General features: G+C 41.0%; 1 protein-coding gene across 2 annotated transcripts in view; it reads right to left on the bottom strand.

Moving 5' to 3' along the window:
- Positions 1 to 22,617, bottom strand: part of TMEM181 (transmembrane protein 181) — a 373,980-nt gene that overhangs the window by 58,396 nt on the left and 292,967 nt on the right. For both annotated transcript variants that reach the window (XM_069234585.1, XM_069234586.1), the window contains exons 11-13: positions 22,320 to 22,377; positions 19,901 to 20,003; positions 4,388 to 4,439 (exon numbers count right to left, since the gene is read on the bottom strand). In XM_069234585.1, coding sequence (XP_069090686.1) covers positions 4,388 to 4,439; positions 19,901 to 20,003; positions 22,320 to 22,377 — 213 coding nt within the window. The remainder of the gene's footprint in view (positions 1 to 4,387; positions 4,440 to 19,900; positions 20,004 to 22,319; positions 22,378 to 22,617) is intronic.

Below are 22,617 nucleotides of genomic sequence, written 5' to 3'. Positions count from 1 at the left end.
CTGTCCGGTGGTGCTGCACAAGACGAAGTTGGTTTTCTGGAGCGCCTCTGAGCAGCCTACATGACAATTGAGTCTGTTCAAACAGTAGGGGGGAGGGGGCGGGGGGGGGGGGGGGAACAGGGACCACATTCTGCCTCACATCCCAGCACTCAATTTCCCTCAATGCATCAAGTGAGTCTGCACTGGGGTGAACAATGAGACATGGAGAACTGTTTTCTAGCAATTTATATTTTTCAGTAAGAGGTGAGTTTATCGCTGGGACTGTGGTTGATGTTTTCATGATTTTTAATCCATCTGTCCAAATGTGGTATATGACTGGTGTTGATTTAACAGTTTTTCTAACTGACAATTTAAAAATCATAAAGAAAAATAAAATCAGTTTCCTTTGTAGTCACCGGTTAAGCCAAATCTCTGATGCTCTCCCTCTACTAGGTTGTGAAAACCACCAAAATCATCTGGTAGGAATTCTATGACAAGGGGAAAGATGTCAACTGAAGTAGGAGTAACATAGTTGTCACACTCTGGGTCAGAAGTGCATTTGCTAACCGCCCTTCCTCTTGCTTATCGTCTGTATCCAGATCATGTGGCAGAATATACTATGCTGTCAAAGGTGAATGATGTGACAAAGGAGTTACTGGACAGTGGCTGGGAGGCAGCTGCACAAGTGTACATAGTACACAGAAATGTAGCCTTCGGAAATTGCTTTTTAGGATTCAAAAGATACAGTTGAGGAAAGCATTTCTAGTAGTCAGCAAGCATCAGAAACAGATCCTTGACCAAGACCAAATACACCTGCATCATCTCAAGTGATGCTTGCATTGTTTGTCCAGGAGTCCAATCTGTCCTGACATCCTTCGTCTTCACCAACCTGATGTTGGTCAAAAAGCTGGTAAGAGCTTCTAATATCTGGGTTGTCTATGATCGGTTGCAAATATACTTTCCTCATACACTTCTTCCTTTGAGTCCTGGTATTTTACTTTTAACTGTGTGGAACTGTATGCTCCTGTGTTGCGAAGAAGCCGTAGTGGCTAAGGCGAGACTTTCCTTTACGAGGAATCATCACTGGAATACCCTCATTAGAAATGTGGGTTCATCTTGTGGTTTTTAGTGTTTTTCCAGTCAGAACTGTCACATCTGAAGTTGGGCTTTCCTTTCTTGTGGAGTTTAGGTAGATCTCCAGAGGCTAAAGATTTTACCTCATATATTGCCTTTGAAGGATACTCAGTGTGCGAATGCGACCTTTTCTGAGAATTTCCTGATAATTTAGAAGAGCATTCATCTTCTTCCTCAAAACACTGGACATCATTAGCTTTTAACTTCTAAATCCACAATACTGGTCTTGCTTCTCTGTTGATGAAGAGTTATTGTAGAAAATATTCTATAAGTTTACCTTGACTTATGTACTGATGAAGGCAATATAAAACACTTTTGGGGGGCCTCAGAAAGGAGTTTTCTTTTTTCAAACGATCCACATGATCTAAAAAGACCTTTTTTGGAAGACGCAGACATGGCCTGATGCATTCGACTCAGTAATCTAATGTGGCAAAGTCAATTCTTTAAGGAACGCTGAAAAAAAATTGATTAAATCCACTTATCTGACTGACTGAGCATAGCTCAAAGGGACTCCCCTTGCACATGAGGTGTGGTGGAAATCTGAACTATGGGGGCCTGCATGAGGAGGGGTAAAGACTGTGCTTTGCTCTGATTGGCAGAGTTTTGTATCTTTCATACTGATGTCAATAGGCCACTGTTATGATTATGTTAAAGATTTTCTGCATATGTTTAAAGCTAAACTATTCAATATGTTTTCTGTGGGACTCCCAGCTTGACAATGGGGGTGATTCAAGCATGTGGATCTATGAAGGATTCAATACTGGAGAGCATAAGACAAATTCCATCGGTTCACCTAGACGTAAAAGTGACAAACTTTAGAGGCCAATTAAAAGCTTTGACAGTGAATAACACTGAAATGACACTCCTCCGCCTCAAGTCAATATCTTGCCACCAAGGAAATAAAATAGGCCCTCACCTAGAGAGACAATTGAGATGAAAGCTGGAGGAGGGCTTTACATAAGGCATTCAAGGTCTCCTGGGGTAAGTGTATACTTTGGAAGATGAAAAAACTGAGGCCTTTAGAAATTTGTAAAGGACATTATATTCAGCGGCGCACTCCCCCGAAGCTAACTTACCTAAATACTCTCTGCAAAGCTACTGAAAATCATTCAAAACAAAATGGATGCGCTTGACTGTGAGAGTTTTAGTGCATTTATAAATTTGTGCATTAATAGTGTGTATAATATGAATCTATTCTAGATTTTACATGTGTACACTCATCTGATGATATTGTTTTAAAAAAAAGTTAATATGACATGGTAAAGAGCCCTTTGTCTTGGCTTATGCTAATTAGGCTTTAGTTAGGCCTCAATGCCATTTGTTTAAAACGGATGTCTCACCCTGCACATTCACTGGTTATTATTTCTGCTGCACAGTCAAGCTAAGTTATGTTTGTTTATTTCCATTGGCACTGTTCATACTATTCTTGAAAAAAACCTTTCCAACGTGGACTTAGTAACGTTTGCAGCAAAACAAGGTCTCCTCTCCTAGCTCAGTGTACTGCATTCATTCACAATAACTAGTTGTTGTTTTTGGAAATAGTTTGTCCTGCCATCTCCTGATGACATTAGCACAGAAGGGCTAAATCAATGTTCATGTAGTGGGATAGTGCTTAGATGTTACAGCAATATGATGTTTAATACAACAGTGCTCTGAATTGCTGAAATTGTAATTCTTTTGCTCCCATCAAGATATATTTGCTGTTTAATAATGTTCTATTAGTAGCTTTCACATATAAACTCAATTTGGAGAGGGGCGCAGTGGAAGGGGGGTGAGACTTTTCCGATGCTCCTAGTGATGCGGTCTGATTTTTTTCTGATTCTGGTGCTCAGTTGGGGCTTAGATGTTTTCTGATTTTGATTTTTATTTTGAATTGCCCTATTACTGACATCCTTCACAGCAATGACCACTTATAATTTCTGTATTGTACCCTTTTGAATTTTTGTAATAAAATGTTTTAAATGTTCTACTTGTGCCCTAAAAATCACTTCTTGAGGCTATCCTTACTCAACAAGACTGTATATTTTAAATGTCACATGGCGCTTTGCAATAGGAATCTGAAGTTTAACATCATTCCCAACCCATCCACCTGTGGAAGAACTATTGAGACTTTAGGGGTTTCCTGCACACACAACTAACTAGTTATGCATGCCAAGATCCATGTAGCAATTAAATCACCTAAACTTAGAAGCATCAGGTCCCGCTGCCTTTCCAACAAATCTCTATAAAACGTTGGTCAATGCAAAAACATCCTACCTTGTCTCACTTTTTAACACACAGGTAAGAAGAGGAGATGTAACACCAAGTATAGGAGAGGATAACATCACTTTGATCCCCAACTGTAGGAAAAAACACCTATAATGTGTGCCTCATATAAGCCATTACATTCCAGAATGTCGATAAACTCTATGCTAAAATATTAGCAATGAATCTGGAACCTCTTCTATTCAGTCTTATACCTACAGATCAGTCGGGATTCATAAAGGGGTGATAGACACTTGATAATATACACCACACAGTCCACCTGGTCGAAAAACTGATCATGAGTCATTCTCGTAATTCTGATTTGCCTAGACTGAGAGAAGGCATTTGACCAGGTGGACTGGAGATTTCCTGAACTGGTGCTACAAGAGATTTCAACGATCTGAACAAGCTATTATAGCCCTACATCAAGAGTGGGAAAGAATAGCAGATCATCATCTCCTTTTCATCTAGACGGGGAGGGGGGAATGCGTCAGGGCTGCCCAGTCTCCCTCTTTCTAGTTGTGTTCTGTATCCAAGGTATACAATAAAGAAGAGATACACATAAGATAATGTTATTCGACAAATAGTGCTAACAGCAGCAAACACATAGATATCTCTCCCCAATATACAAACCCAATTAGATGAATATGACTGGGTAGGGGGGTTTAAAATTAAAGCACATTCCGAAGTACACCCCTGAGGAAATGGTGGTGGGAGATTCATTAACAGATGCACTGCCTAAGGCTGCAATGACATGTCTTCAGGCATAAGACTGACATGACCAGCTGAGAGGTTCACCACTCTTGTATTCTAATAGCTTAACAACAATGTGTTTTGTGAAGAGCTTACAAAACACCCACATAACTGTTTATAAAATCTGAGTATAGTATTCTTTTTCTTAAAATCAAATCCTTTCATTTTGCAGTGCATTCCTACATTTTTTACAGAAATTCACGATTTACTGACAAAGTATGTAACCATTTGGAGGGTGAATCTGTACATAAGAGAAAATAACTCAATACATTCTTACCTGATTACGAGCACCACAAATGTAAGTGCAGTCAAAAACTTTAACCGAAGATCTGCAAAGAACAAAAGCATAACATTTGGACTTTTAGACATTTTGTGATCTAAATATTTACACACAGAAAAGAAATACTACGTTTGATGGGGCCACAATCTCAACCACACCTCCACTGGTGGAAATATCTCACACTCCTTTTAGAAAAGGTAAATAAAAATGAAAGCAAGTACTATGCTTTTTCATTCAGCACTCATGTGGTACATTCATTTCAGGCCACAAGGTACCATTACAATTAAGTACATTTCTGGCTTTCCACTAAGAAGAAAACCGTAGTAAAGATTAAGCTCGGGCAAGGGGGGTTGGCAAGGATGGATTGTGTGAATTCATGAATAGCACTAACCATCCAGTAAACCATTATTATTGTATAAGCAGTAAGCAGTTTATACACAAACTATGAACTAAACGTGAGGCAGTCCACACCAAAAGATGACATCTGAGACACTCTGTTTACCCCTTTTTTTGTTTGCTTTTTTAGTTTTAAGTTCTTCTGTTCCCTTGTATGGATTTTGTTCTTCATTAGAAATAAAAAAGACAAACTGAGGCACCTCTTTTCCCAAACAGACTGAAACTTGACACCTTGAACAAATTATATGGATGCTAAATCAATTAACATAACAATGCACTGCTTTTAACCCCTTCGCAGCCAAGGATGCAATGGTTACGTCCTTGGCTGCGTCCTGGGGGGAGGGAGCGGGGAGGCGAGGAGGAGCAGAAACCACTTAGGCACCAGGGATTGGTGTGTGTTTTGTTTGGGGGGGGGGGGGCAAGCCCCTTGGCCAAGGGTCGCTCCCCATGGGGGCACATTACTGTTGGCCATATCTGCCCCCCTTGGGGGCAGATCGGCCTATTTTTGGAACGCCCATATTCCCCCAAGGGGGCAGAAAGCCCACCAGAGAAGATATTTTTTTTTCAAAGTAGGAGGGCCATACCCCCCACCCCAAATAAATGGGGCCAAAGTTGTTCTGCCCACCAGTGGGCAGATGGGGCAATTACCCCTGATCCACACCCCAGGGGGGGCAGAAAGTCTACTAGATGCCAGGGAATTTAAAAAGAAAAAAAAATACTGTGGTGGTGGCTACCAACCAGTATGGGCATGGTTATGCCCCCACCCCAACTGAAGGGGGTAACAGTCTTTCAGCTCCCCCCCACACACTAAAACATCTTATCCAATGGCAAGCAAGAGGACATTTGATTATTTTGGGTTTTGGTTTTACATTTGGGCCATGAGAGCTTGACTAACTCTCAAAATCGTCGCATTTGGAATGGTGAGGGCTGCACTTTTTGGACTTTGGGACGCTGCCATGTAAAAAAAAAAAAAAAAAAAAAATCCACAAGACCTAGACACATCAGAAAACTAAACATCTGTGTGAGTCCAGGGTGGTGTGCTTCACATGCACCCCACACCATTTTCGTACCCACAATGCCCTGTAAACCTCCAACTTTGCTCGAAATCACACATTTTTTCCACATCTTTGTGATGGCGCCTTCCGGAATCGGCAGGAATCCACAAAATTCCTCCCACCCAGCACTGACTCATCTATACCGATAAACATTCTGCCCCACTTGTCTGCCCTTTTGGACCCGCTTTGCTTCCCCCTCAATTTCAACACGTTTTTGGCTCTTCCCTGGCACAGGCACTTAGCCCACCTTCACAAGTGAGGTATCATTTTTACCGGGAGACTGAAGGGAACGTTGGATGGTAGGAAATTTGTACCAGTGAGGTGATCCCACACAAATGTGGGGAAAATGTGATTTTTCAGCTAAATTTGAGGTTTGCTGAGGATTCTGGGTAAGAAAACACTGTGGGATCCAAGCAAGTTACACATCCCTGGACTCCCTCGGGTGTCTAGTTTTCAGTAATGTCTGGGTTTGGTAGGTTTCCCTGTATGGGAACCCATTGCAAGATGCAGCTCATTTATTGGCTCTGGGTACTTAGGGTTCATGATGAACCTACGAGTCCAATATATCCCCGCAATCAGAAGAGTCCAGCAGAGTAACGGTATATCTGACATCACAGGAAAAAGTTACAGAGTAAAACGTAGAGAGAAGTGACATTTTTTTTCACCTCAATTTCAATTTATTTTTATTTCAGCTGTTATTTTCTGTAAGAACCCCTTGTAGGATCTACACACGTTACCCCTTGCTGAATTCAGAATTGTGTCTACTTTTCAGAAATGTTTAGATGTCTGAGATCCAGCATCGGTTTCACACCAATTTCTGTCACTCACTGGAAGGAGGCTGAAAGCACAAAAAAATAGTAAAAATGGGGAATGTCCCAGTAAAATGCCAAAATTGTGTTGAAAATTGGGTTTTCTGATTCAAGTCTGCCTGTTCCTGAAAGCTGGGAAGATGGTAATTTTAGCATCGCAAACCCTTTGTTGATGCCATTTTCAGGGAAAAAAAAAACACAAGCCTTCTTCTGCAAACCTTTTTTCCCCATTTTTTATTTTCGTTGTATTTTGGCTAATTTTGTGGTCTCCTTCCGGGGAATCCACAAATTCTGGGTACTCTTAGAATCCCTAGGATGTTGGAAAAAAAGGACGCAAATTTGGCGTGGGTAGCTTATGTGGACAAAAAGTTATAAGGGCCGAAGCGCAAATTGCCCCAAACAGCCAAAAAAAAGGCTTGGCACCTGAGGTGGAAAAGGTCTGGCAGTGAAGGGGTTAAGAGGGGTTCCTGACAACATCTCAGGAAAATCTTTGAGAGAAATTCTTCCTCACAACTTGTTTTATTTCTGCGGAAAAATGTTGCAGGTTGTCCTTTCCAGTGAGCAACTGGGATTCATAACACAATGGGCACTGATGGGAGCTTGAGAGCCATATCATACCTGTCAGAACCCTGGCCAGAACAGTTTCACCACTTGGGGAACATTTTATGGTAAAGCATACATTGCCTAACCTGACTTGATCAGAACATTATCCACTAGCCTAAGGATATATTCAGTACTTTACGACCTTTCCTGGTTTGTAGGAGATAGCCAGGATTCTAATAGACATACCGGACTCCAAAATGCGAGGGCATTGTGTCTGCATACTTAGCTGGTGTCCTCCCCACAGGCAGTGCTTGAAATGCACTTCTCTTTCCCCCACAGGAAAATCAGTGCTAGGCCTAAACTGCTACCTTATCATAGGATTCAAATGTTTCAAGATCCTAGCAGCCTGTTTAGATTCACCTATATCAGATATCACTTAGAAACAAAATTACTGATACAAGAAAATTTGATGGACCAAATCTCCTCCTTAACCCTAACTGTCTCTAAAATAGGCATTTTCAGAAACACAGACACTTTTTCATGTAAGACAACTACCTGATATGTCAGTTTGCATAATTTTGACTCATGGCAGGACTTGTAATAAGCTCAAAAAAGCACCATATATCTACAGGAAAAGTTAGATCACTGTGGCAGGCTCAACAGATTGCAATGTTAGTCCACAGGTTAGTTGCAAGGTTTTTTTGCCAGAAAAAGATAGCAGACATTCTGACTTTGGGTACAGTGACAGAATTCAACAAGCCACTTAAACGTAGTAGTGCAAGCAAATATGTAGGTTCCAAGGTTACTAGTCTCAATCGTGTGAAGGCGGGAAAAAGTAAATGATATAAGCCACTTCAGAACTAGAAAAACATATTTAGCAATGGTTAAAGTGACTTTCTCCAGTGTTTCTTCAGGATGTTTTCTGTTAAGGGATTAAAAGGTTGAACAAAAAGGTAATAGGAGAAAACGGGGGGATGCACTCTTTAGGGTATGCCTGGGTGACACCACCCCATCTTGGGTGCAGTATAGAGAGTGGGACACCCCCAAAGGATCCCCTACTGGAGCTTGGCACCACGGCATGATAGCAGGCAGCATTGCTTTTTGCCGACCTCCATCGGTGGCTAACAGAGAACTAGAAGCTTTACGGTTGCAATGCAGATCAGATGATAGAGTAGCAGCCAGTGTTGCAGCATGCCTGTCAACATTTGTCTATATTATGAATTCCCTTGCACCACTGCCTCTCTTTTCCAGCTGTTATATTCATTAGTAGGGCTTTTTATGTCTGCATATATAGTTCAGCATGCAACAAGCCAGGTCCAGCTCAGTCCTGGTAGTAGTAGGTCCATATATTTGACACAGTTGTGTTATACATACACTCTCATGCCTTTTCTTTTCAGTTAGTTTTACCGCTTTTCTCAACTACTTGACTGTGCCAAGATGACATCCTTTTGATTCTTGGCATATACATACCAATGTATAATGTTATGGTGAGAGGGTCAAACATAATAGCAGTTACCATCTGTTTTATGCTGTCTCACCATCTGTGCACAACAAGGAACTACACAACAGGGAACTTCACCATAAATGGTCGTGTTGCAGATTGGAGAAGATAATAGAAGCCAGCTTTCCTGCAAGTTCACCTAATTCAAATAGGGTAAAGGACGATTACTGGGTATTTAGAATGCACTTCCCCTGCTGTGCAAGAAGAGGCTGAAAGGAAGGGGTCAGCAAAAGTTTAAGGGAGCACTATAGGAGGGGTGGTCAGGGACGGGACAGAGGCAGACAGAAGTAAAAGGGTGTCCCTACTTTTGACAAGATTAAACATGTAAAGTAAATAAAGTAAAACGGGAGAGAAGTCAAGTATTGCCGATCAAGTTAAGACCTGCCTAAAAGAATTAATACAAAGTGTACTAAGGTCAGGGCACCATAACAAACTATTTTGTCAAATATTTTTTTAATTCTTTTTATTGAAGTGTTGCTCGTTATACAGAAAATACAATTGATGCATAATGTGCACAGTATACATCATAAAAAAATAGACCATAGTCAAATCGTGTAAGCTATAGATAGCAAGTCAAATGCCTCCAACTTATACAGGTATTAATATCCCATCCAAGTGTAATTGAAACAATGACACAGGCCTGTCCCCCAGGTTCTCATTTCTTTTCTCCTCGATTATTAGCCTCTGTAGTTGCGCCAATTACCCCATACCTTCTCCCATTGCTAAGGGCAGTCCTGATTTTGGAAGACCACATGTTCTGCCTTTTGGCACCAGTCCAGACCATAGCCATAACCTGTGCAACTCTCATCCAGTAGTCCTGAATTTCTGGGCAGTCCCACAGTATGTGAAAGAAGGTGGCTACTTGACCACAACCCCTGAGACATAAGGCAATGCCGCTCCTCCCCAATCTATGTAGATGTGTTATAGAGTAGTATGATTTATGTAATATCCTTAGTTGGACTAAACGAAAGCGGGCTCGTATTGCCACTTCCCTGGAGCTCAGCACTGTCTCGACCCAGTCGTCATCCTCTATATGCCCAAAGTCTCCCTCCCACACTTCTCTCAAGGCCTTCAGTGGGTCAGGAGAGTTGTTCAATAATTTCTTATAAGTCAGGTAGATGGCTTTGTCCGTCATGGAGTCAAATAACAGCCGGTCCTCTAGGGGTCTCTGTCTCTGGCAACTGCTCTTCTTCTTGTATATGCTGGCATAGTGTGTGCCCCAACTGCAGACGCTTAAAGCACTCTGATTCTACCAACTAATATTCTTGCTTCATGAACTCAAATGTCACCAAATCCTGTCCTCTCCACATGTCTACCAAGTGATCAATACTAAGCATTTCCCATCTGAAGATCCCTTCTAGGCCCAACAACGGGGTCTTGCCATCAAACATCATTTGTCCACAATTTTACCCTAAATGAATACTCTTGGGGTCGAAACTCAAAATGCAGAAAAACTCTCTCAACGAATAAGTGAAAGCAGTCTGAAAATATCAGCTGGCTAACAAACATAGAACACAAAAAAGATACACTATTAGCAGTGTGCCTGAGGAAAAGAGACACTTTTCCTACAGTGCATACAATACACAGGCATTCAGGACACGTGTCATTTTCAACAAAAAGATAGGACTTTGCGAGTAAACACCAACCCATAACTAGAAAAGAAAATATGTTACTTACCTGTAACTACAGTTCTCCAGTACTGGAATCTTTTATACATTCACATGCTTGTATCATTTCCCGTCATCGAGATGGGAGTCCCCGATACCTTAGAAAGTATAATGTCTCCATAGACATAATCATAGAGGCCTAATGCCTTACGCTTAAGTAATCTATCAAAGTCATAATGTAAAAAGGGACCAAACTTTAGAGTCCACCAATCAGAAGACTTTACCCTCTAGAACCCTCCTGAGAGAAGCTCCAGTCCCTCAGATGTTCTAAACACTAGTGTGTATCATTAAAAGAAATTACTGAGAGAAGTAAGGTGAGCTTCCCCAGGTATGCATGTGGGTTGCATGTGAATGTATGAAAGGTTCCAATACAAGAGAACTATAACTACAGGTACACAACTTATTTTCTTACTCCAGTATTGGAACTTTCATAGATTCACATGCTTGAATCAGACTAAAAAGCATTATTTACTGCACATTGCACTGTCAGTAAATCAGTAGAAGTGTTGAAAGATAGCTATTTCATCTGATAGAGTACTCAAGTATTCTAATATGTAAAAAAGCACTCACTTATAAGTACAATTATTTATCTTTGTAAACAATTATACATACAGTTAAAAACATGGAATAAACAAACCATTAAAATATGAAATGTGCAGTACCAGAAAACAACGATGGTGGGGAAATAGAGTTAGCGCACCTTTACTGGAAGAGATGCTGCAGGACTGCCTGACCTACAGCCATATCACTTTGAGGTTTCGCATCCAGACAATAATGCCTTGCAAACATGTGTGTACTCTTCCAGGTGACCACTCTGCAAATGTCTTGTAGAGGTACACCTGCGAATAATGCCACTGATGTTGAGACAGACCTTGTGCAGTGGGCATGTACTGAAGTTTGTAAACGTCTGCCAGCTGCCTGGTGACAACAATTTATAGCAGCTACTATCCATCTTGCTATGCCTTGTTTCGAAAGGGGTTGGCCTTTTCGAGGAGCGCTATAAGCGACAAATAATTGTTTCTATTTGCTAAAGTGTTTGTTTTTCTCCAAATAAAATTTAATACATCTTTTTATGTCCAGCAAGTGAAAGGCCCTTTCTGCTGGAGATGACGGATTTGGGAGAAAAGTCTTTAAAATCAAAGGCTCATTAATGTGGAAGTCCGATAGTACTTTGGGAACAAACTTTGGGTTTGTGCGAAGGATTACCCTGTCGTCTTTAAATTGAAGGAAAGGCTCTTGAATCCTAAGAGCCTGGATCTTGCTGATGCGTATAGATGAAGCGCCACTAAAAGAGCAACTTTCAACGATAAGTGTTTCAATTCCGCTTTGTGAATAGGTTCAAATGGATGTCTCATGAGCTGAGACAATACCGTGTTGAGTTGCCAGGAAGGCAGGGGAGGTCTTACTGGCGGGAAAACTCTAAACAGTCCTTTGAGAAATTGTTTTATTAACCTGGAGGACCATAAAGGAGGAGATGTTGGGGAACGTCTGAAACGAGATATGGCCGCCAGGTGCACTGGTCATGGATGCATGACCTAATACTGAAGATGCCAGATGCATGATAGGGCAATATCTCTTCTGGTGCTGACAATAGTGGATTTATCTGTTCTTACTTTCACCATGAACAAAACCTTTTCCACTTCAGAGAGTAAGTTTTGTTTGTGCTATCAGCCCTGGCCTTTGAAAGAATTTCTACATTCTAGGTGAATATTTAAGTGGGCAAATTTATTGTGTTCAGGAGCCTACCTGATAATTTCAGTGATTTGGGGTCCGGGTGTAGGGCTTGACCCTCATTCATTGTTAGCAGATTTGGTGAGATCTTCAGCGGAATGCAGTCTCTCTCCGAGTAGGAGGAGTTCCGCGAACCAATGCTAGCGAGGCCAATATAGGGTTATCAGGATTAGACTGCAACGTTCTCTCTTGATTTTTGTAAGCACTCTTGAAATCAGGGGAATGGGTGGAAAAGCGTGGGCAAATATTCTGCACTATGCCATTTAAAAGGCATTTACCCACGACCCTGGATGGCGATCCCAGTTTTTGTAGAAGCAGCATTTGGTGTTCTGCTGGGTCGTGAAGAGATCTAAGTTGGGTTTGCTCCATTTCTTGAAGACTTGGTCGAGAGCTTCATGATTCAATTCCCATTCTTAGCAGAATGATGTTAGTCTGCTGTCTCGTTCTGTCTCCGTGGTAGGTGTCCTGCTCTTAAACTCACCCCATTTTGAATAGCCCAATTCCAAATATTTTGAGATTCTCGAAATAGGAGAAGAGACCTTTTTCCTCACTGCTTGTTCAGATAATGCATTTTTGTTGTATTGTCCGTTCTTATGAGAACAGCAGATTGTTGTCTTCTGGGGAGGAAAGCTTGCAGAGCCCTAAAAACTGCTTTGAACTCTAAGAAACTGATGTGATATTTTTGACCTTCCACTGACCTGTAGGTCTTGTAGATATGCCCATCATCCTTCCAGAGAGGGGTCCGTGTTAATGACCGGCAGGAGCCGTTGAAGCAGAAAAGGAAGGCCTATCGCAATGTTTGCTTGTTTTGTCCACCAGTGGAGTGCTTCGATCATGCGTGGAGTCACTGTGACAATGTGCTGAATTACCTTCTCTTTTGTATCCATTGAAGATCTAATTCCTCCTGTAGGGGGTGCATTTTTAGGCAGAAAAATGGAATTAGCTGAATGCAAGATGACATCATCCCCAATAGAGACTTGTAACTGCGTACTGAAAGAAACCTTTTTCTTTGAACTCTGGTTGCTAAGGACATGAATTTGGTTTGTCTTTCCAATGTGGGAAAGGCCTTAGCTCTGATCGTGTCTATTGTCGCTACTACAGGGAGTGCAGAATTATTAGGCAAGTAGTATTTTTGAGGATTAATTTTATTATTGAACAACAACCATGTTCTCAATGAACCCAAAAAACTCATTAATATCAAAGCTGAATATTTTTGGAAGTAGTTTGTAGTTTGTTTTTAGTTTTAGCTATGTTAGGGGGATATCTGTGTGTGCAGGTGACTATTACTGTGCATAATTATTAGGCAACTTAACAAAAAAAAATATATACCCATTTCAATTATTTATTATTACCAGTGAAACCAATATAACATCTCAACATTCACAAATATACATTTCTGACATTCAAAAACAAAACAAAAACAAATCAGTGACCAATATAGCCACCTTTCTTTGCAAGGACACTCAAAAGCCTGCCATCCATGGATTCTGTCAGTGTTTTGATCTGTTCACCATCAACATTGCGTGCAGCAGCAACCACAGCCTCCCAGACACTGTTCAGAGAGGTGTACTGTTTTCCCTCCTTGTAAATCTCACATTTGATGATGGACCACAGGTTCTCAATGGGGTTCAGATCAGGTGAACAAGGAGGCCATGTCATTAGATTTCCTTCTTTTATACCCTTTCTTGCCAGCCACGCTGTGGAGTACTTGGACGCGTGTGATGGAGCATTGTCCTGCATGAAAATCATGTTTTTCTTGAAGGATGCAGACTTCTTCCTGTACCACTGCTTGAAGAAGGTGTCTTCCAGGAACTGGCAGTAGGACTGGGAGTTGAGCTTGACTCCATCCTCAACCCGAAAAGGCCCCACAAGCTCATCTTTGATGATACCAGCCCAAACCAGTACTCTACCTCCACCTTGCTGGCGTCTGAGTCGGACTGGAGCTCTCTGCCCTTTACCAATCCAGCCACGGGCCCATCCATCTGGCCCATCAAGACTCACTCTCATTTCATCAGTCCATAAAACCTTAGAAAAATCAGTCTTGAGATATTTCTTGGCCCAGTCTTGACGTTTCAGCTTGTGTGTCTTGTTCAGTGGTGGTCGTCTTTCAGCCTTTCTTACCTTGGCCATGTCTCTGAGTATTGCACACCTTGTGCTTTTGGGCACTCCAGTGATGTTGCAGCTCTGAAATATGGCCAAAATGGTGGCAAGTGGCATCGTGGCAGCTGCACGCTTGACTTTTCTCAGTTCATGGGCAGTTATTTTGCGCCTTGGTTTTTCCACACGCTTCTTGCGACCCTGTTGACTATTTTGAATGAAACGCTTGATTGTTCGATGATCACGCTTCAGAAGCTTTGCAATTTTAAGAGTGCTGCATCCCTCTGCAAGATATCTCACTATTTTTGACTTTTCTGAGCCTGTCAAGTCCTTCTTTTGACCCATTTTGCCAAAGGAAAGGAAGTTGCCTAATAATTATGCACACCTGATATAGGGTGTTGATGTCATTAGACCACACCCCTTCTCATTACAGAGATGCACATCACCTAATATGCTTAATTGGTAATAGGCTTTCGAGCCTATACAGCTTGGAGTAAGACAACATGCATAAAGAGGATGATGTGGTCAAAATACTCATTTGCCTAATAATTCTGCACTCCCTGTAAGAAAGTATTTACTCTTGCTGGCAAGATCTTTGATTTGTTCCAATTCAAAGTGAGACCTAGCTCGTCGAATAATTCCATGCAAGCTTTTGTTGAATTGTGAGCTGCCCGACTCAATTGTGCTTTTATGAGCCAATCATCTAAATATGGAAATATTTGGTGTTTTTGCTTTCTCAACCAAGCTGCTACCGGAGCCAGACACTTCATAAATATTCTGGGGGCTGATTTCAGGCTAAAAGGAAGAACTCTGAACTGGAAATGGCTGCCAGCTACTGTAAAACAAAGGATTTTTCTGTGGGCAGGCGAGACTGGGATATGAAAGTATGTGTCCTATAGATCCATGGTTGTCATAAAGTCTCCGTGGTTCATGCGAAGGAGAATATCCTGCAACGTGACCATGCAAAAGGTTTGACGCTTGAGGTATTTGTTAAGATACCCGAGGTCGAGGATGGGATGACATTCTTTCCAGTTCTTGCTTATTAGAAAGACACAGGAGTAGAATCCTCTTTCTCTTTCCGAAGAAGGGACTTTCTATTGCTCCCTTCCTTAGCATGGTCTTGACCTCCAACTTGAGCTGTTTTAGATGTTTTTGAATGGCGGTGTGTGGAGGGTGTGATGGTGAGATTTGGGTTAATTCTAAGGTGTGATCGAATTGAACTATTTTTAATACCCACTGGTCTGATGTTATTTCTTGCCATTTTTGAAGGAAGTGGGATATTCTCCCTCCCCCCCCTTTTTTTTTTTTAAAGAATCGGAAGTTAGGAGGTAGCCGCAGCCTGAAATTGGTCATCGGCAACAACCTGTCTCTTTCCCTTGATGTGCTCTACTTCTAGGAAGAGGTCTTGCGTAGAACGCTTGGGGTGATTACCTTTGTAAATATTGTGTACAAAACTGTTGAGTTGCGTAGGAGAGGTAACAAAGGTGTTGAAAACCCCCTCTATGATACTCCTCGCCCTATGAAGCCACGAAAAGGCAACTTTGTAAACTGAAGGGTACCCAGTGATCTGGCTGTGTCTGTGTTAATTGCTTGAAGGGCTTCATCTATGTGTTTGCCAAAGAGAGCTTTCCTATCAAACAGAACGTCCAATATCTTATTCTGCACCTCCGGTCGAAAAGGGTTGCCTTTAAGCCAGCCTTGTCTACGTAGAACTGCTGCACCTGCCAGTTGTCGAAAAGCAGTGGTAGCAATATCCATTGCGCAGTAAATGATCTCTGCCAAGGTGTGCTCTCCTCCAAGATCTTTTTTGCTTCCGCCTTTGAATCTTCCTGAAGCTGGTCCACATATCGAGCGATATCCGCCCATAATGGTCTGTCATATCTACCTAAAACAGCTAAGGAGTTTGCTAATCTCACTATAAGCCCAGACATGAGGAAAACCTTTACCCAATGTTGTCTTGTCTTCTTCCTTCCTTGTCTGGAGGCGCTGTAATTGGTGTTGATGGATTCTTGAACGCCTCTGAGGCGCCTGAGTTATTACTGAATCCGGTTTCGGTTGGCCAATTAGACATGCTGGAGCGTCATCTTGTAATTCTTGTCTAGTCTTGGTAAGACGGCAGTTACAGTGGCCAGGTTCTTCATCACCTTTAAACCTTCCTCCCAGATGTAACTCACTATGGGCATGAATCATACACTCTTTTGAAAGGGCTCCTTAAAATCATAGAGGAAACAGTCCATTTGTTGAGTTGGCTTGGGTGGCGCAAATCTTTTCGCTGCCCTTTCAAGCAAATTATGGAAACCCACAATGTCTCTTGGGGAGAATCCACAGGAGTAGGCAATGGAGATAATGGGGTTAATATTAGATAGCTATCCCATTCAGACTGTGTGTCCTGAAGTTCTCCTTCTTCCCTCTCTTCCTACTCTGAATCTGTTTCCTGTGGAAATGTTCTCTGCGGGTATTCCTTGCTGATCTGGGCAAAGACGTAGGTCTCAGTACTGGAGTGGAAGGATGAGGTAAGGACGGTGGAGGTTCCATTGGAATTTTTTCCAACTGCGGTGTGGACGGAAACCTCCTTTGGTAGTCAGACAACTTAAGTTGGAGATCAGTAATAAGGAAACTTGGAATACACACCATATCATCTGGCACACCTCGTTGGCATCGCTGATGAGTATAGTATTGTCGATCATACTCATGGTCATATTCCTCTTTTTCCTCTTGATATTTGACCTGAAGCTGAGAAGGGCTGAGCCACTCCAAGTGGCCCGTCGTCTTCCGAATCTTCTTCCAATAGATGGGCTGGGAGTAAGGGTGTGATCTTCCTTGAAGACGTGATGTGTGGCGTTAACCACTCATTTCTGCTTGAAGCCTGAATTTTTCTTCTCGTCGACGGTGCAGTTGGAGAGGTCATCAACGAAGTTGTCTCTGTATGTAAGGGGTGGACACTGGTCAGCGGCAGTGTTGTCGACGATGTCGTCATCACTGGGATGATCGTTGGCGATGGTGTTATCAGTGCCGTTGTTGTCGATCTTCATCATTGACAATCTAATTTTAGATACTGTTGACGTGTTAGATGAGCAAGAGGCAATAGTTGAGAGACTGGAAACAGTGGATGATGTTGTCGCTGATGAAGACGCCGTATATGTCTATATCGACGATGACCTCGTCGACGGTGGCATTGTTGATGGTCTGTCACCTGGAGGAGCTGAAGGTTTTTTTAAACGTATGAATTACCTTTGTTGGAGGTGCTGATGGTTCTGAAGAAGGCTTAGAAACCTTTTTGAAGTAGAAGACCAGGCTTTTCTTTCTGATCTTGAAGAGGAAGATTTCCCTTCACGAGGTGATGTTGAAAGGCTGCGGCCTTTATCAGACCCCTGAGTGGTCTTTTTTAAAGTTTGAGAGGGCTGTTCTGAATCCTTATCAGAATGCGGTGATCTTTCTCTCTTCTGAGACCTTTTGGAAGACCAAGAAGACTATTCACTGTCTGAATCTGAGACAGGGTTTTTTTTTCTAGTTTTAAGCTTCTGCAGCCATATTAGCAGCCTTCCCTCTCTATCCTTCAGTGTTTTAGAAGAAAAAGTATGACATACCTTACATTCTTTAGCAGAATGATCAGGATAAAGGCAATATATACAGTATCTATGTGGGTCTGCAGAGTGAAGTATTTTCTTTCCACATGTGTTGCAGGCTCTGAAGAGACTCTCTCTCTTTTGTCAGACATTATGAAGGTAAGGTCAGTTCAGAGGTGTTCTGAGTGTGAAAATACTCTAGGACAAATAAGTGTATAAACTGTAGTGGTAAAATCTATTCCAAACAGGACAAAAGTGAGCAGAGCTCAGTGGAGACTCCCTAGCACGACGTACAGTAGAAAATCTGAGGGACTGGAGCTTCTCTTAGGAGGGATCTAGAGGGTGGAGTCTTCTGACTGGTGGACTCTAAAGTTTGGTCCATTTTTACATAATGACTTGGATACATTACTTAAGCGTAAGGCATAAGGCCTCTATGGTTATGTCTATGGAGACACCTATTCGATGGCGGGGAATTATTCAAGCATGTGAATCTATAAAAGTTCCAATACTGGAGTAAACTAAAACTCTGGATACCACCAGAGGGGCTTTGGAAAAACCTGGAAACGGAAATGGCCGCTATGAGAGAGCTTAGTAATTTTATATTTTCCATGTGTATTACTTTGGTGATACTTGTCTCAGTTGTCATGTAAATAGCATGCTTTGTATTACAGTGATAAACTTACCACCATACTTTAAAGAAACTGGAGGTAACTGCCAAAAATACAAAAGAGAAAGAAGCACCCCTTACATTCATATAGATATCTTGTATAAACTCCCCAGTATTTTCATTAACTCTTTAGGACATCACATTCTAATAGAGCAGCTAGGATGTTTACATGGGAAAACTGAGGCAGATTGAAAGTACAATTTCAAACATCCTATAGGGATGCAACTCAAATGCCCCAAAAGGGAATATATTGAAAATCACAGAAAAGATAAAGGAAACTTAAAATAAAGGATGACAGCCTCTCTATCTTTAATTATAGTTTTTCACAATGTGCAGATTCATCAGTTGTAGTGGCTTATCACACCAATTAGGTATGTTATTTATTAATATAACAAAACATGAAATATTAATTTTGTTATTTTTGTTTAATAAAAACACTCATGTAAAGGCTGCATAGGAAAACAGATGCTACGCCTTTATGATCTCCAGTTCAGGCCTTCAGCTCCATCTGAAAATCCAGGATGGACTCCATAGATTTCTCCATTATAGGAATGGCTGAGAAGGTCGGCAATTAATAGAAAAGGTAAATTAAATGAATTACAAATAAACAACTTCTCTATTTAGGCTTGTTTGCTATCCAATCAGAACAGTAGCATAGACAGCAACGTGGACCTTCTTGCGAGACAGAGGAATCAAAGCTGGGTTTTCTGTAAGGGCAGAGGAAAACATACCACAGACAGATCTATGAACTGTCGACAGGGAGGGGTGTCACTACAGGAGTACTTATTGATTTCGCTCCTTGGAGCTAAAGCGTGGAACTAGTGTACTTCTGGGCCCAAAGAAGAAAGATACAATAGCCATAACAACATTTGTTCTCAAAAAGATGTCCCAGATCTATATTGCCCCAGACGTAGGACAAATGACCCAAAAAATTGGTTTACTTCTTCATAAGCAATCTCAAAATACAGTTAAGAAGAGATGTTTCGAAAACAGATACCCACAGTATGTGTAGAGACAAGTAAAGAAGTAAAACAGTCTCAAAGCATTGATGCAGGAGGAACATGAGACTCTAGACTACTGTAGCAAGGGGTTATAAAGTTCTACAAACTGTTGAAAAGTGACACCAAGACATAAATAGGAACATTTCCAGAGTTTCTATTTTGCAAGCAGCTGAAGTGGGAGCTTGTGCTGGACATGCAAATTAATGCTTTATGATATTTAATCAAAAAGTTAAAAAGGCTACCTCCACAGGGCAATACACTGAACGTGTAAGAATTCTTGGAGTTATAATGAACACCATACAATGCGCAGAATCTTGAATACCAATTTGAAAAGAAATTTACAGAAATGTTATATCCAGAAGCTTTAGGTATGATGATGGAAAATGTAATTTGTCTCTGTGTTTGGAAATGAATGGCTTATTTCTTAAGGCAGACGTTAAGGCAACTGGTATATAAAATATTAAAAGTCCATCTTACCAACATATGGCATATTTCGTAGTTCTGAGCAAGCACGAACAATCAGAAAAAGCAAGTATAAGATATACAGGCAAGCGACCACGAGGAAGAAAACTTGCATTCCCTGTAACAAAAATGAAACAGTAATTAACATCCAACACTTGTTTCGTTTTGGCATACCTAATGTACTAGGTGGAAACCATAAACAGCAGGAAATGTAGAACGTATTTTAATATATGCTCTCACACTCACACAACTTTGAGTAAATTGTCTTTCCACTTATTTAAGCATACATTTCTGAGTGCAGTGAGCATTTTTACACTGAATAGTGGTTGGAAGAATCTCACTTAAGAAGGAACTAGTGGCATTTATCAAATACCTCTGGGCTTATGATGGCTGGTATAAGCCTGGAGTTCCAACATTCCTGTGACTGCTTCAATTGTTCTCCCTTTTTAATTGTGCACATTCTACCTTTAGTGGGTGGAATATTCTAATAACATAATAGTTCTTCTGCCTTAGCCTCTCCTTTGTTATAGGGCCTCACCTCCAACCTGGGCCTATAGCTCTGGTTCAGGCCCTTTAACAACCTGAATTGCACGAGGCAGCAGGCTATAAAGCTATCCCATTACTTACCATTCACTGCATAGCACAATGGAGGTGCAGTGTAAGGCATATCTGTAAATGTACCCGATATTTTACACCACCCCCGCTCCGTCAGAGTATCCATCTTTGCATGCTGCGGTTTTTCTCCATTCACTATGGGTAACTTTTTTTTTTTTTTTTTAAACAGTATCTTTGCGGTATGCTACATGTATTTGCAAATTTAAACAGGAATACTGATACAATGGTAATGTATTTTATTACAAGACATGCTTGCAACTGAGTGCATAGTTTTACACATTTAACAACCTTACTCTGAAAGTGTTCTAAAACACTGCCTAAATATTATTTCAGGTAGGCTGTTTTAATCCTGTATACATTTATATCTAGAAATATAAATCAGTAAGGTGCCGAGTCACATAATAAACCCTTAAATATGTTTGATTCCAGCATACAGATGGTGGAAACCTCTGACTTTTCCAGTTGATACTTTAGCCTGACATTTCCCCCAATTAGGGAGTAATTTATACGTTTGCAGTAGGATGACTGGTATACAGTAAACCGTTTCTTGCACATGGGGAAAATATGGATTATATTACACAAGTTACCTTTTCCCAGAGTTCTGCCATCAACTGGAAAGCTAATGGCACTAGAGCTAACTCAACAATAATAGGAACTGTGGACATCATAGTCCTGTTCCTTCTATTTAAATATAATCACAGTACTTGTTTTAATAGTGCAAACAACAGCAAATGGATCCTTGTGCTAAAGGGTGATTAGGACACAGGCGTAACCCCACAACAGCTGTTGAAGAAACTAGCCAAGCATTTGATTATGCTCTCCTAAAGCAGCAATTCTGAATATATCTGCCAATCTGTTGAAAACAGTAAGGTCTACAAATGGCCTAACACTCTTGTGTTTATTTTTATCCAGAAAAGTATTCAGATCTAGCAACCTTTATCTCATCTTCCATAAAATGCCATCCCCAATGTCACGGATGCTGGTATCCTCTTCACTCTATGGTGGTGCACATGATGCAGTGGACAGGCTGGTCCAATCAGAGAAAATGATCAAGTGTTGAAGCAGACAAACTCCAGGGTTGTGGACTGCAACCTGTGAAAGCAGCTTGTCCGTAAAAGGCAAAAGACTCCAAGACAAAAGGCATAATGCCCATTTAAACATGAAAAGTGCTACCCGGACTAAACAGAGGATTCAACAGGGTCATTCTTCAAAATATAAACATGGCCTTTCATAGGGGGCTGGTCACAGAGTACTATCTTTTGTTAAAAAAAAATTTAAGTAAGCGGTTCAGGCCTTGGAAGGGGAACAACTCCAACACAAATCATTAAATGATTATATATCTAAGGTCTACAGAAGCAAATGAATTGGCATATTGAAACAAAACGTAACACTACAGGATATTGTGAAAGGAACCATCAGTTTTATCCCCATTTACAGTAAGTATTTGAAAACTTTCAAAAACGTCAAAGGAAGACGCATGGTCACTCAACTTAATAAGAGAATTTAATAAATTTGAAATAACTACAACCTCTTTTAACACAGCCTTATTTATTGCGACAAACAGCAATTTATGTCATTGTCCACCTGGCTAAAGAGATGAGATTAAGAACAGACTCAGGAAGGGAGTACAAAACATGTAATCTTGAGAAGCACGTGCTCAAGCAATAACCTCAAACACCTGAACTTGGCTCAGAGTGGCTGTTACTTCCTCTAGATGTGTAGTAGTTGGGGGTAGTAGGATCTGGGCCAAACCGCTAAACAGTCAATTTCCATTAGTACTAAAAGGAATTCTATATAGCATTTGTTAATTACATCTAACCTGGAAATTGCCGGTGTCGACTCTGTACTGGTAGGTTGGATCTCGTAGTTCATTTACCCTATTAAAAAGAAAATAATAAACAGTTTAAATGCATTGTACTCAAAACAACAGCAGTCAGTCATATGCCAAACAAATAACCACCTTCGCTTCTAATACTGTATTACAGTGTATAATATTATTCTATTAACAAATGCACCGACCAGAAACTTTGATCACTGTCGTAAATAAGGTATGACCCTTATGAAACTGTTGAGTGATACCACTTGTCACAAATCAGAACTTTCCAACATCTAGATAT

Source organism: Pleurodeles waltl, chromosome 5 (genome assembly GCF_031143425.1).
Source record: "Pleurodeles waltl isolate 20211129_DDA chromosome 5, aPleWal1.hap1.20221129, whole genome shotgun sequence".
Lineage (NCBI taxonomy): Eukaryota > Metazoa > Chordata > Amphibia > Caudata > Salamandridae > Pleurodeles > Pleurodeles waltl.
Note: the sequence above shows the minus strand (reverse complement) of the source record. Positions and strands in the feature narration are given on the sequence as shown.